The sequence below is a fragment of the Sitophilus oryzae genome, unplaced genomic scaffold (assembly GCF_002938485.1).
Source record: "Sitophilus oryzae breed Bouriz unplaced genomic scaffold, Soryzae_2.0 scaffold_1499_pilon_pilon, whole genome shotgun sequence".
In the NCBI taxonomy this organism is placed as follows: Eukaryota; Metazoa; Arthropoda; class Insecta; order Coleoptera; family Curculionidae; genus Sitophilus; species Sitophilus oryzae.
The window spans coordinates 1,225,100-1,240,693 of NW_022146168.1; the positions used below are offsets into that span (position 1 = coordinate 1,225,100).

Here is a 15,594-nt window from a genome sequence, read left to right on the forward strand (position 1 = left end):
AACCTTTATTCTTCCGCAAATATATCCATAGGATTAGATCCATGGGCACTAAGTCAGGCGGTCTCGACGGCCAACGGCTCGGATCTTGGTTAGCAATTCAATTATTCTTGAAATTGGCTGCAAAAATTTGCTGATAACTTCAGCGTTCTGAGGTGGTGCGTCGTTTTGCTGGAAAAATATGTTTTCGAGTTCCATTAAGGGCATATCATCAGTAAGGGATCCAAAGCCTACTAGTTAAAAGTGGTGAACTTTTAAATATTCTATATCTCGAAGGGGATTATAACAAAATATCAAGTGTGCTATATCTTTGGAAAGGTAATTTTAAATTCTTTTCAGTTAATTAAAAATACAGAGGGTGTCCCAAATAAAAAATCAATTTTTCTGTTGATAACTCAATGTAGCATTGCTAACTTAAATTCAATTCAAAATGTAGCATTACTAACTTAAATTATTAATTTTAAAAAAATTATACTTAAACCATTAAATTCTACGTAAAAAGGTGCTTTGGAAATGTTTTCATAGAAATACAAAAATTTCCAAAGCAAAAAAGTTACAGCGAATTGTTAAAAATGCACATTTTTGAAAAACACCCCGTAACTCCGAAACGGTAACAGATATTGAGGTGCGGTTTTCACCATCATGTTTTTGATGAAAATTGAGCTCCAGACACCGATATTAGCTTTCGTCTATCTCCTATATAAAAGGGTGTTTTCATTTAAAAGCGTCGAATTTGACCCACCCTGTACAATAAAAAGTATGGAACTAATACGGAACGGAAGCTTACGTATAGCGTCAATACAATAAAAAATATGGAACGGATATGGAAAGGAAACGGAAGGTATAGCGAAAATCAACTTTTACTAGGAGCTTTAACATTTGACTTTCACAAAAAAACTCTTTGCATTTTCAACTAGGTATAGACATTTTTTTTTGTAAAAATGTTCTTCCAGTATTTACTACATAATAGATAAACCTTGCATAGTTTTTGAAAAAAGAAAATTTCCTGTTAGTAGCCTTTCGTTGGGCAGACCAAACTATATTGTCTTTTGAAATATAATCAATAATTATTCTAGATTAAATTTCCTATACTCCGTTTTGCATAGTCGACCATGAGTCGCCCTCAAGAGTCTTGCAGCGAGACCGAGACCAAGACTTGTTATTGTAAGATAAAAACAATAACTAAGTCTACTTATTAGAACAAGGTGCCTTGGTTTTGCATTTGCTCACTACTTAATTATCTCTTCTCTTTCTTCCAGATCAACATGTCCAGCTCGGAAAGCTCGGAAGACAGCGACCACCGGTGGAACTCCATCTTCGCCGCGGTGACAGACAGCGAGCTGCGCTTCTACGAGAGCGCCCCCTGGTCGGGGGAGGCGTGGCGCGCCCCCGCCGAAGCTTACTCGCTCATCGCCACACGCCTCGTGGGCTCAGGGAAGAGGGACGACTTTCCCGAGTTCAGCATCAGGTGCGCCACAGTCGAGGGGGTGGTTACGCACAGTCTGAGGGCGGAAACGCATCGGGACCTGGCCGTGTGGGCCAAGGCGCTGGTTAACGGGAGTCACGCCAGTGCCGTCACGCAGAAGGAGTTGGTTTGTCGTAAGTATTTTTATTATGGAAGTGAAACTTCTTTACGCCCGTTCGGAGTCAAAATCACGGCCTTGAATGACGTGCAAGCTAGCGAGAGGAAAAGCGACAGAGGCACTATTGCCACAGCTACCCCATTTGGAGTAGATCTACTCGTTTATAAAACAACTAGCGTGTTCCCGCGACTTCATTCGCGTCGAATTAATCATTTGTAATGGTGATGATAAAGCTAAGCAAGAATTTCCATTAACATACAAACTGGATAAAATGTTCTCACATTTATGTCAGCATGAGAAAAACAATATGGCTATATTATTATATAACTTGGTAATATTTGAGGGATAGTTTCATCTCGTTGGAACTTGACTTTCGAAAAATCCGTTTGCCAAAAACAAGCTTTTTACGTCAAGCAGTTTAAGCAGAATCGTTGTTAATCAATTACCCAATTTTTTGGAACACCCTGTCTGATTTTTTAAAAAAATTCAAAATATGTAAAAAAACAAAATAAATTATGCGTGTTCAAGCGTTTTCCTGAAAGACTAACCGTTTTTTAAATAACAAATATTGTAATATTTGAGGGGCGTTTTCACCCTCTTGGAATTTGAGATTTGAGAAATCCCTCCTTATCGAATCTCTACACCCCACAGTCAATCCGTTTCCAAAAATCAGCTTTAAATGTCAAGCAGTTTAAGCAGAATCGTGATTACTCAATGGTCATATTTTATGAAACATCCTGTATAAATTTTTAAAAAATCTTAAAATATGTAAAACAAGAAAATAAAATATACTTGTTTAAGAGTTTTTCCGAAAAACTCACCGGTTTTTAAATTAAATATATTCTAACATTTGAGGGGTGGTTTGACCCTTTTAGAATTCGAGTTTCGAAAAATCCCTTCTTATCGAACCTCTACACCCTAAAGTCAAATCCGTTTTTTAAAAATCAGCTTTTTACGTCAAGCGCTTTAAGCAGGATCATGATTAATCAATGACCAGATTTTTCGAAAAACCCTGTATACATTTTTAAAAAATCTTAGAATATGTAGAAAAACAAAATAAAATAAACGTGTTGTAGCGTTTTTTAAACCACTACCACTGCGAATGGCAGCTTTTCATCGGAGAGCAGTCGTGGATAAGGTATTTCACTAGAGAGAAAATTAATCAGTAATAAAATTAACAAAAGATATATAGATATTGGGCGCCAGGCATGTACAGAGAAAGAAAACACAGACTATATTTATTCATGACGTTCTTTGCTGATACATGACATTGTAGAGTTCTAGTAAATATATAGTGGTTATATGTCAAAGAAAGTGGTGGTAAGAGTCGTACTAAATATCAATGAAAACAACTACGATAAAATACAGGACATGTAAAGTTTAAGAGAAAATATGAAATGTAGCATTACTTTAATTAATTCGATATATTCCATATGATGCTAAATCGAAGATGTTACAACCTGTAGATTCTAGAATCTATGTTTGATTATCCATCTATTAAAATAGTGCAATAATATCTATAAAAGTAATACTATTACAAGGCGTAATATAATGAAACCTAAAATCTAAATCACATTGTAACTACTGAATCGACATAAATGTTCTTAATAATGTAACCACTAAATATAGTCTGTACGATATTATTTAAAATGTACGTTACTGTTTAAGACTGAAAATATAGAAAATCTAAAACATAAAAACTAGAACGTAAATCTACACTTAGCTGTTCTTTATGTAAACTTGCTTCAAACAGTAGCAGCGTGAGGTGGTCTCGCATCTCTGTACTCAGCCATCCAACACAACCAAAGGGGCCAGCATGAGACACCATAAATTGGTACAGCCGTAACTAACTAGCTTACCGCTGGGAAGAAGCAGCATGGGACTCAAGCTACATCCACGCTGTGGCACTTATATGTAAGAAAAAATCGTTCTTACTGGGGACACTCGTCCACAGGACATCCGTACATAAGATAATGTCCGTACACAAGACACTACCTTGGACACAATCCGTACCTTGGACACAGTCCGTACCTTGAAAATAGTCCGTACCTTGGACACAGTCCGTACCTTGGAAATAGTCCGTACCTTGGACACAGTCCGTACTTGGAAATAGTCCGTACCTTGGACCCTAAAAATATGAAACTCTTGTTTAAAACCAAACAAGGTCTAATAAACAAAATAAACCTACCTCGAAATACTTCCGAGGGCTCAATAAATAATAAACAACATGTCCTTTTTTCCATGTGACATTCTGGAGGACAAAAGAAAAGGGACGCCAACGTGCCAGCAAAATACAAATACAAGTTGGGACATCCGTAACTCTACCCTAAAAATATTTAATAATAACATCGAATCGATAAAAGGTAATAACTATCTTTACCTGTAGCCTCGAAATAGCAGCCGATTCAAATTATACAGCAAGATTTAAATAATCACCATTTCTAAAAGCTGGGATACAACAGAGCGTCAAAACAAAGTGAGGTTAAGCACGGAGAGTTGACAGAAGCGATGTTGACAGCGCGCGCCTCCACAGAATAGTAACAGGGTTGTGTCGAACGATAACAGGGTTGGCGACCAGGGAACGTAAAAATTACACGTCAAACAAACTATCCGGCCTGAACGAGAGGGAATCCTGTGATGATAGGCCAGACATCATATATTATATATAAAAAAGACAAGTAACGAACTAAAAACGTTACAGTGTTTAAGCATTTTTTCGGAAACTTGACCGTTTTTTAAATAAAAAAATATTGTAATATTTGAGGGGTGGTTTTACCCCCTTGGAACTGGAGTTTCGAAAAATCCCTTCTTATCGAAACTCCACACCCTAGAATCAACCTGTATGCCAAAATTGAGCTTCTTACGTTGAGTGGTTTGAGCAGGATCCTGATTAATCCGTGAGTCAGTCACTTAAGGATTTTATTTATTAGTATAGATTTAACCCCGTTATCTCGTGATAATCTATCCCGATGAAAAATAAGCCTATAACAACACTGGGTAACGATCTGTGCTATACGCGGCTAAGAAATTTACTATAATAAAGTTGAAACTGTACCAACCTTGATTTCATGCATATTTTCATCGATATGTTTGTAGCTTCTAATAACTCGCATTTTCATTGAAGGACACTGTCATATTTATTTCAAACCAATAATCAACGAGAATATTCGTAGAATTTAATAAAATTACTTTAAATGACTATGAATAATGAATTGTTTTTAACTGAGCTGTTATTTCTGTATTATTTCTGTATATTAATAATGATGGAGATAAAAAATTGTGATTGGTTAAAATTTTATTTTAAGATGAAACTCTTGTGAACAATATTCTGAGAATTTTTTTTAATTTCTCGTTTCATTGCCTAGGCTGCCATGGTCATTCTCGCAAATTACCTTTCTAATTTTTTACTCATCACATTATTTCTTAAACTTAAACTTAAACTCTAAATCGAACAAACACAGACTCACACTCATATTTAATACTCATGCCCCAGGCTGGAATCGAACCAGCAACCTTGCGTCTACTAGAGAGCAGAGCAATCATTTCGACCACAAGGCCGGCATTCTGAGAATTCGAATAATGAATTGAATAATGAGAAGACAAGTGATATCTGTCTAAAAAAACAGAGATTTAGAGTGACAATTTGGTTGTGTAAAATTTAGAGTGACAATTTTGATTATGCATAAGAAATACATAGTCTATGAGTTTACAGGCTAACTAACGATTACAATTAATTTAAAAATAAATCCCCCACATGAATAACGAACAAAACATTTAAACCAAAACAGACCACAGACTACGCAAAACAAATTGTTGGTTAGTAGCAGTTTTAGTAGCAGTCTGCCGAGTGTTCTGCTATGAACTCTTTGGCTTGCCTCTGACCGGCGATTTTCTTCCTAAACGTATTGATTATATTTTGTAAAAATTATTTTGTTCTAGGATGTCTATGGAAAGGTAGACCAGCGCAACTGGTTATCCACTATGAAAACGGATTCACATTACTAGAGTCAGGTACAGGATCAAGAACATTGTGGAGGTACTCTTTCGACAGGCTTCGAAACTCTTCAGATGACGGAAAGAGATTTTTATGGTTGGATTTTGGTAATACAGAAGAAGGTGAAGTGGTACGTATAATCACCAAAATATTTTTCTTAGTACTTTGCTCTCGCAAGATCTTACTTATCTTTATTTTTACTGAATATCTCTATTCAATAAAGCACTTGTTACCGTATTTTTTTGAATATCTACACGGTGTTTAAAAAACATGTGCCGTCTTTTGTGGGGAGATTTCTCATGTCAAAAATAAGATTTATTTTTTATATCAACATAGGTCCGTTTCTACTTTGTCTCGTAGCTACAGTGGTTTAAAGTCTTCATATTTTTTTTTCGATTTATTATAATTTCCTTCTAAGTGATTTTAGCAATTCGAATGAAATTTTGAGTGTAAAAGTTACTACAAGGGTGACATATTTTAATGCTAAAAAAGTGTCGACAGGTTCACCAGGGACCAGGTGCATATGGGTTAACAGTGAAATATTTTTTGTAAAAAAAATTGTACGCTACTGACTCTTTTTCTCTTATTAGTACAGTTGTGTTGGACGTTTAAAGCCGATTAAAAGTTATTTATGATATTTTGTCGATTTCGGTCTCCTTGATGAGATAAACACAATTTTATTAATTTGCCTTAATCACCGAATATTAACTAAAGTCACTAAACTGTACAGGGTGGTCGAAATTGGTCTGTTTTGACAGAGAAAATCTATTTCCTGACTGGATAGGGCAAAACTGACAAAGATGTCATGGGCTCGATTTCTGAGACACGTTTAATGGCGTAAACCGCCTGTTGATATTTTCACTGCCAACTGAGATACGGAGTATTTTTGAATTTTTTACCATTTTGAAAATTGCCCATTTTGAAACTTTTTTATTTCGTGGTATATTAAAATTCTGTAAGAACGTTCTTAAGGCACTTTTTTAAGCACAATGCAGTGGCGTAGTCACTGCATAGTTTTTTTCTATGCTTGCTCTTTTTGTCAGAAATAATAAAAAGTATAATTTTTTAAATGGAAATCATAGTTGGCTATGAACTTAAAAAAATGCTGGCGTTTTACCCTTTCCAACGATCTAAAGTTATGGGCATCTATTTCTAAGAATGAGAGAAATATTAGGTTTTTGATCTTTATATCGAAGAGGGCCTTGATTTTGTGTTGACCTATTTGCCTAATTATTTTTTATCACAATTTAATATTCTATATTATTATTTACTTGCATAATTAAAGACTTTTGAAAAGGTAAATTAACATTCTATATTAGTATTAGTAATTGCAATTGAAATTGATACAATAAACAAAGAAAAAAACTAAAAAAAAGGATTTTTTGAGTGACGAATATAGTTTACTAAAAAAAATCATCTAACATCTTTTGAGTTATAACGATTTATTTGGTGAACTAGTGTAATAAGTCCAAAAGCTTGCCTAGTAGCCATCTGCAATTCTTCTCTCGTCCCAATGGTTTTTACCTTATATATAAGAAGTTTTAATTTTTCCCGTAAAAAAAGTCAAAAGGAGTTAAATCTCAGGACTTAGCAGGCTAAGATATGGGGCCCCTTGTTCCAATCCAATTCTCTCTAAATTCTCCATTTAATAGTTCAGTTGTAATCCTGGCGTTCTAATTGTAATTGGTAATACTAATATAGAATGTTGATTTATCTTTTCAAAAGTCTTTAATTATGCAGATAAATAATAATATAGAATATTAAATTATAAAAAAAATAATTAGGCAACTAGGTCAACACCGAATGAAGGCCCGCTTCGATACAAAGATAAAAAACTTAATATTTTTCTCATTCTTAGAAATAAATACACATAACATTATATCGTTCGAAAGAGTTAAACGACAGCATTTTTTTAAGTTTATAGCCAACTATGATTTCCATTTAAAAAATTATATTTTTCATTATTTCTGACAAAAAGAGCAAGCATAGAAAAAAACTGACTACACCACTGCATTGGGCTTAAAAAAGTGCTTTAAGAAAAGTTGGCACTGAAAATATCAACAGGCGATTTACGACATTAAACATGCCTCAGAAATCGAGCTCATGACATCTATGTCGGTTTTGCTCTATCTAGTCAGGAAATAGGTTTTCTCTGTTAAAACAAACCGAAATTTCGACCACCCTGTACCTTAATCCAAGTCATATCCAATGGCCATTAACTGGCCAAAGTGTTAAATAAGTACTCATTGTTTCTTCACCAAAAATATAAAAAAAGTTCCTATAAACATGTGTGCGGAAATACATAGTTTTATAGTGATAGGATGTTAAAACTTTAGAAAATAGGTCTTTTGTAATTATCTTAAATACTTACTATTTTTTTCTTGAATTGTTTTAAAATTATTAACTGTGATTAATAAAATTTTGTTTTTCTTCTCAAGTAGATCGAAATCGACAAAATATCAAGATACAACTTCAAAAATTCAGTGGCGCACATTTTTTATTTAGAAGAAAAATCTGTCGACACTTGTTTGGCACTAAAACGTGTTTATATACACTTATAGTAAATTTTGCCCCCAAAATGCTATTCGAATCGTTCAAAACACTTTAAAATTATAATAAATCGAGAAAAAATGAAAGACTTGAACCCCTGACAAAACAAATCAGAACTATGTTGGTATTAAAAATAAAGCTAATTTTACGTTAGGAATATCAACACGAGAGATGGCACATGCTTTTTGAACCACACTGTATATTTTTAAATGTTTTTGAATATCTCCAAAAATCCTATGAGTATTTCGCCACTGCAAGGAAATCTACAAAGTAAAATAGTTATTTTTTGTAAACACTTCTGCTTTAATCCAAACGGAAACTACTTGTCAGAAGTTAGGTTTACAGATAGACAAATTTCCCTCGCGAACAAAAAAATGCTTAACGCTTCGGAAAGTCTATCTCTTTCCGTCGTCGGAAGCAAAAAAATACAAGGAAAGTAGAAAAAACTATTTAAAATATTTAAATTCAACTATTCGAGAACACTTTAGTTTTTTTTTAAACAGATACGTCTACAAAAACCGTTGACGTTCTGTTAAAATGACATTATATCAAGTTAAACTTCAAAATTAACAATTACTACCTGATAACAATTACAGTTGAGGGTTGGAACCTTTGGTGTTACACAGCAAAATAAAACACTAAATCACCACAATACACCAAAACACTTTTACTTTTACACTGAACGCGTGTTTCGCTAACCATGTTAGCATCATCAGCAGATGATTATAAACTAAAATACAATCTACAATTGGAGCGTTTATATACTCGCTCAGTGGGCACAAAGTGGGAGTGGCAAGATCTAGCCAACCGAGTCAGAACCCACCGAGCGTAAGAGTTAGATTTCCGCCACTAGAGTAGTAGGAACAAAGAACTTGAAGGAATTGGACCGTTGTCTCTGTTCATACTATCTTTACATTTATTAATTCTGATGCTTTCTTATGCATCTAATTGCCTGTAATTTGAGACTTGTTTAATTAATTTCAAGTTATTAAGATCTATACAATGTCCTTTATCAACAATATGTTCGGCAACGCAAGATTTATCCGGTCTACCATATCTTATCTGAGCTAAATGTTCTTTAAATCTAGTTAATATTCTTGACAATATTATGCTTCTTGTTAGATTTTAATGATTTACTTGAAACGATATTTCTTGATAACTGATTTCTACAAGCCTCTCTTGTAAATACCTTAGGAGAAACATATTTCTCTGAAAGAGACACCAACATTGAATTCATTAACAAAATTAAAAATATAACATTGCATGAGGGTGAAATTTTGGTCTCCTTTGATGTATCTTCGTTGTTCCCAAGTGTTCCAATTCCACACACACACTTTAGGCTACTTGAAGGAATTACTGAACGCAAATGGTCTCGACAACAAAACTGTGATTGAATATATTGAGCTTACATCGTTATGTATGAAACAAAATTGTTTTCAATTTAATAACAACTTTTTTTGAACAGCGGAAAGGTACAGCAATGGGTAATCCATTGTCTCCATTTTTGGCAAATTTATTCATGAGCAGGTTTGAAGTGGAGGCTAAGAATCAGTTTGAGTATTTTCCAAGAGTATGTTTTAGGTATGTGGATGATATTTTTGCTGTTTTTGACACACATTCAGACACCATAGATAATTTTATTTCTAAGTCAAATAATCGTTTTCCTTCCATTAAATTTACACATGAAATTGAGAACAACGACAGATTGCCATTTCTAGATGTATTAGTTATTAGAAATACTAATAATTGCCTGGAATTTGATATCTATAGGAATACCACTACACGAAGATATATTCCTAATGAATCATATCATAGTATTGAACATAAAATGGCTAGTTTAAATTTCTTAGTTCATAGATTACTTAGTTTTCCACTTTCCAACGAAAGATATGAAATAGAAAGAGACTACATTAGGAATGTAGTTGAGTGTAATGGATATTGTCTTTCACTAGTTGATAAAATAATTAGAAAACGTAGGTATAGGTTAATGATTTCTGAAAATTCGACTTTTCAAGTAGAGAAAGATACGTCAAAATATTTTTCAATACCGTTTGATAGACAGTTATCCCGTGGTCTAAAAGGAATTTTTAAGCAGGTCAATTATAAACTTGTGTATAGTGCTAATAATAAATTACAACAATTATTAGGTAATCCAAAGGATAAAACACCTCTACTGGAAAGGTCGGGTATTTATGAAATTTCTTGTAAAGATTGTAATCAGAAAGATGTTGGGCAAACTAGAAGATCAATATTAACTAGATTTAGCTCAGATAAGATATGGTAGACCGGATAAATCTTGCGTTGCCGAACTTATTGTTGATAAAGGACATTGTAGAGATCTTAATAACTTGAAATTAATTAAACAAGTCTCAAATTACAGGCAAATAGATGCATATGAAAGCATCAGAATTAATAAATGTAAAGATAGTATGAACAGAGACAACGGTGCAATTCCTTCAAGTTCTTTGTTCCTACTACTCTAGTGGCGGAAATCTAACTGTTACGCTTGGTGGGTTCTGACTCGGTTGGCTAGATCTTGCCACGCCCACTTTGTGCCCACTGAGCGAGTATATAAACGCTCCAATTGTAGATTGTATTTTAGTTTATAATCATCTGCTGATGATGCAAACAAGGTTAGCGAAACGCGCGTCCAGTGTAAAAGTAAAAGTGTTTTGGTGTATTGTGGTGATTTAGTGTTTTATTTTGCTGATAACAATTACTTAATAAGGTTAAACCAGAAAACCTAAAGATATTTAAACTCGAGAGTTTAAATATCTTTGAGAAAACCCCAAACTTTCTGTATGATTATTTTTAATTTTTACGTATGTTATGTTCTTTAAAATCAAAGAAGCGATTGCCATACATTACTAACATCTACAGATGCATGAGCAATACATCTATTTTTATTAGATTGTATTAAAAAAGCCTCTTTTATTTTTCTATTAGAGGCTATCCGCTTCTTTCATTGTAATTTTGGCGTTATTAAAATTTATTCTGTGCCCTGTGTCCCATGAATGCTGACAAATTGAAATCTTAGATTTGTCTCCCTTTCTTAAATGATCTTTATGTTCTTTAATTCGAACATTTAAGGGTCTAAATGTTTGACCAATGTAAAATTTATCGCATTCGCATGCTATATATTTTTGAATATAACATTTCTTTATTTTTGTAGTATATTAATTAAATTATTTTTTTATATTTTAGGAACTGGACATCGAGGGATGTCCCAAACCCATCGTCTTTATCCTACATAACTTCTTATCTGCCAAAATCCATCGATTAGGACTGACAGCGTAAGGGTGTCCCAAAAACATCGGTGCATTGGACACTAATCAAAGAAGAATGAAGAATTTGTCAATTAGTAGTTAAGACTACATTTAAACCTCAGAAAGGTTTAAAAACATTCGCAAGAGAGCGAAGAAGAAAAATCCAAAATATTGTCATCGAAATAAGAGTTCGAAAATATCAGTATTAAGTGAGAATAAATCACACAATTTTACAGAATATGTATAATCAAAAACTGCAGAGACTACGGCCAGGAAATGGCTGAATATTATAGCGTGTTTTTATTGGCGAAATTTATACAACTTTATACAGGGTGGTCCGAACTGTATTCCGGAAACTTCGGCAGCATATTCTACAGATAAAAATAATTAAAAAAGATCGTAAAAATGTATGTCCTAAAATGGCTTAGTTTCGGAGATACAGGGTGTAGAAGTTTCTATTTTTTATTGACTATTTCCATTCTAAATATCTTGAGAACGGTTGCTCGTAGCGATTTATTTTACCAAGAGATATTTTTTATGTAAAATTATCACGGAAATGTACATTTTTTTACTCAGTAGTTTTATACAGGTACGGACGAAAAGTTATTAGTCTTCAATATAGTTAAAACACATGTAGGTGGCGTTCCCTACAATTAGGAGTCATATTGACATCAAAATCAATTTTCTCATGTCAAAATCTCCCAGTCACCAATTTTCATCCAAATATTAACGTTACTTCAGAAATTATTTGGAAAAATCGAAATAAAAATGAAATATCTACACCCTGTATCTCCGAAACTAAGCATTTTAGGACATACATTTATACGAACTTTTTTACTTCTTTGTTTCTGCAGAATATGCTGCCGAAGTTTCCGGAATACAGTTCGGACCACCCGGTATAAATAAAATACATACTAAAGGCGGATACAATGCATAAAAATCCGCCTTAAGTCTACTGAAATGTGTAACAACCAAAAAAAAACTATTTTACCATCTTTATATTTATTAGACAAACATATCGATATCGATATTTCAAAATTATCGATGTCTTGTTCCCATCCCTACACATCTCAACATTTCGAGTGAAAATGTATAGATTTTTTCAGTAAAAACCGCTGTAAACTCAAACTAATCAAATTTTACAAATAAAAATCTTGTGTTTTTAGTTTGGAACCGTTAAATTTAATGTATATTTTTTTAATTTTGAAAATGATCGGTCTATTTTTTGAACCTGTGCCTTCCGAGAAGCGAAGAACATGATTTTTGAGTTAATTTTAAGGTTGTTCTTACACGATAATAGTAAGAAAAAACACATTCCTAGTCCAAACACAACACCTTTCCTCATTTAGATTTAGTATGGAGCGATTCATTTGCCTGAAGATGACGTCTTTCAATATTTTGACATTTTTTCTTATAAAACTTTTTTAATTTACCTATTATTTATTAATATATTTTATTGTTAGTATTTTTTGATGGATTAGATATATTTGGCACACTCTATCGAAATTTAACTAACACTGCATCGAAACATAATCAAAACTTCGACTAGAGATATCGAAATTTATATTAACTATCGATACCACAATACCACCTTACTAGTAAGGCAAGTTTTATGATTGTTTATAAACCATGCATTTTCGTATAGTTCTCTGATTATTTCTGTAATTTAGTATTGTATATATTAACAGACATGGATTTAGATACCAAACTAATATAATTTGTTTATATTGTATATAAAGTATTCTTTTATCTTTATGTTTCATAATGCGATACAGAAAAAATATTATAGAAGCAATATTGGTTCTTTTTTCGTTACATTTAGGGTTAAGAATTTGTAGACATACAAATTTAAATACCGTACAATCGAAAAAAAACGGCGTCAAAGATAGCTGGGATCGATGACAATTTTGGCGGTCAAGCCCTGAACTACATTAACTCGGCCTGTACTATTATTCGGAGTATTATTTAATAAATAATAGTACAGGTTAAGTTAATTAACTGCCAGTTGGCCTTAGAATGTAGAATGAGTCAGGGGGGGGGTCAATCACTGCGACTTTAAAGATCTATTGTACCCCCCTTCCTTGAGTTATAACTCATCACACCTGTTGACACTTGTTCTCAACAGCTCATCCTGTTGACTGAGGGGCAGCGTATTTCCCATCCTCCTCTGACAACAGATGTTCTTCCTCCGAGGGTACACACCCTTCTACGGTTAGAGTTTGGCCCTCCGTGCCTTTCACAGTCGAGGAGATTGCCTCCGGCTGAGGTATCCGTGAGGTGTAGGCTGGAGGATCTGTCTCCATTTTCTCCACCTCTATAACTTGGTCTCTCCTTAGACTTTAGATACCGGTGTTGTCCCGTATCTATAATAGGGGATATGCCGCTCTCTCTCTAATGCCTCCTTGGATTTCAGGTCAATTCCTATTGTGAGGACCTGACCATGACCCTCCTCCCTCGAGTTTATGACTCGCCAACTTGAGATGCCTACATTGAAGTTCTGACCCTGGATAAGGCTCAGCAGGTAGGTGGTGTCTTTCCCTTGCTCCTCGGCAGAAAGACCGTGATGGCCGCCCCTTTAGGGATGGTTTCTCCCTTCACTGCAACTAGTTCCAGCCCTTGCCAATTTTTAAGCTTAGTTGCGATTTCCACCAACCAATTCGCCGATTCTTGAGATACACAATCTGTGAGGATCATGCCCACCCGAAAGTGTATCCCCGCAAAACGCAGCTGATCCACATTTTGTCGATCGTTGTGTTGCGATTCGATCGCCACTACGTCGTCCAGTATAGCCTCTTCTAGAGACGTTTGCTGGTCGGTGGTCAGAGCAACCTCTGTGAAATTCTTTGGCAGCACCGCCATTATCACTTGTCCAGGAATAGCGGCAAAGCTGGTGATACGTCTACTTGCCTCCCGGTGTTGGACGGTTTTCTATCCTGGCTTTTTTATCTCCCTGCCGGAGAAGAGGTGAGAGGTTCTCGCTCCCTCTCTTGTTCTACCGCCTGGTTGACCCAGGCCGGGTAGACGAAACGGTAGCTTGTGTCGCTTATTGGGTCTAGAGGTAGGCTCCCGACCCTTGCTGGAGAAGGTGGTAGTTTGTGTGCTACTTGTGGAGGATCACACCTTGCGTGACCATTTCTGATGCGTCTCAATGCTCTCTTGTAGTTTCCATTGGATTTGGTTCCTAAGGTAGTTTCCTTGGGAGTTGGCCTTAAGAAAGTTGTAACTATTTTTATATTGAGTAAAAATTATTTTTAAAGGGTGTAGTTTAAGATCCGAGCAATAATAATATTTGGAAATAGATTTGTGTCCGGAAACGTTCTATCCTTTTTAAATCTTTCTATAATTAGTGTTAACTTTTTACAATTTTATGTTATTTTTTAGTAAATGACGTCTAGAGATTGACCTGGCCAAAATTATCATCGATTGTCATTCTCCAGCTGCCTTTGACTCCTTTTTTTTATCATACGGTATTTAATAATATGAATAATATGATTACATGTTTTGGTCGGAATCAAAGATTAAGTATTGTTTCTGCAACATTTTTATATGTATCTACATGTAACATAAACTGTTAATTGTATTATAATTTTTTATTATCTATTATTATGAGGAATATACATGATAATACATAGTGTTCACGATTATCGGGTATGTAAGTCTCAGGTTATACATTATTTTATTTGATATTCGTACGAACTATGTCGTGAGGTAGTTTTTTACTCTTGTACATTCACTACAAACGAAGGTAAAAGTAGACAATATAAAAAACAAACTATTTACTATAAGATTATCTAAATCAGTACAGAATCGTTCACTTTTTAATAGAAAAAAGATATTTTAAGAATATTTCATATCAACATAGTGGCAAAAATGTTTTAAGTGAAACTCCGTTACGCGCGCTGGGAGTAAAAATTCATAGCCGTGAAACACGAGCTAGCGAGAAGAAAAGTGGGAAAGGAATTAAATTTTCATTCATATTTTCATCGATAGGTTGGTAGCTTCTGAATAACGATCTAGGTAAAGCTTCTAGTTCATTTGCTAGCTCTGAATTAGTCAAGCTGTACGCACGATGGTGCGATCACGGCTGCGATCACGATCTCCACGCGGCCGCGGCCAAAAGTTGCTGAAGAATACATATTTCACCTTAGCGCGATCGAGTTTTGGAGACGAAGCGGCCTGGCGGCGTTCTATTCTGCGGTGGCGA

General features: G+C 34.5%; 1 protein-coding gene across 1 annotated transcript in view; it reads left to right on the top strand.

The window, feature by feature from the left end:
* The window catches only part of LOC115877823 (beta-1-syntrophin), a 196,825-nt gene extending 185,010 nt beyond the window's left edge, over positions 1-11,815 (top strand). Inside the window, exons 4-6 of the mRNA XM_030894150.1 lie at positions 1,257-1,596; positions 5,520-5,704; positions 11,329-11,815. Coding sequence (XP_030750010.1) covers positions 1,257-1,596; positions 5,520-5,704; positions 11,329-11,421 — 618 coding nt within the window. The 3' untranslated portion in view covers positions 11,422-11,815. The remainder of the gene's footprint in view (positions 1-1,256; positions 1,597-5,519; positions 5,705-11,328) is intronic.
* The last annotated feature ends 3,779 nt before the right edge of the window (positions 11,816-15,594 follow it).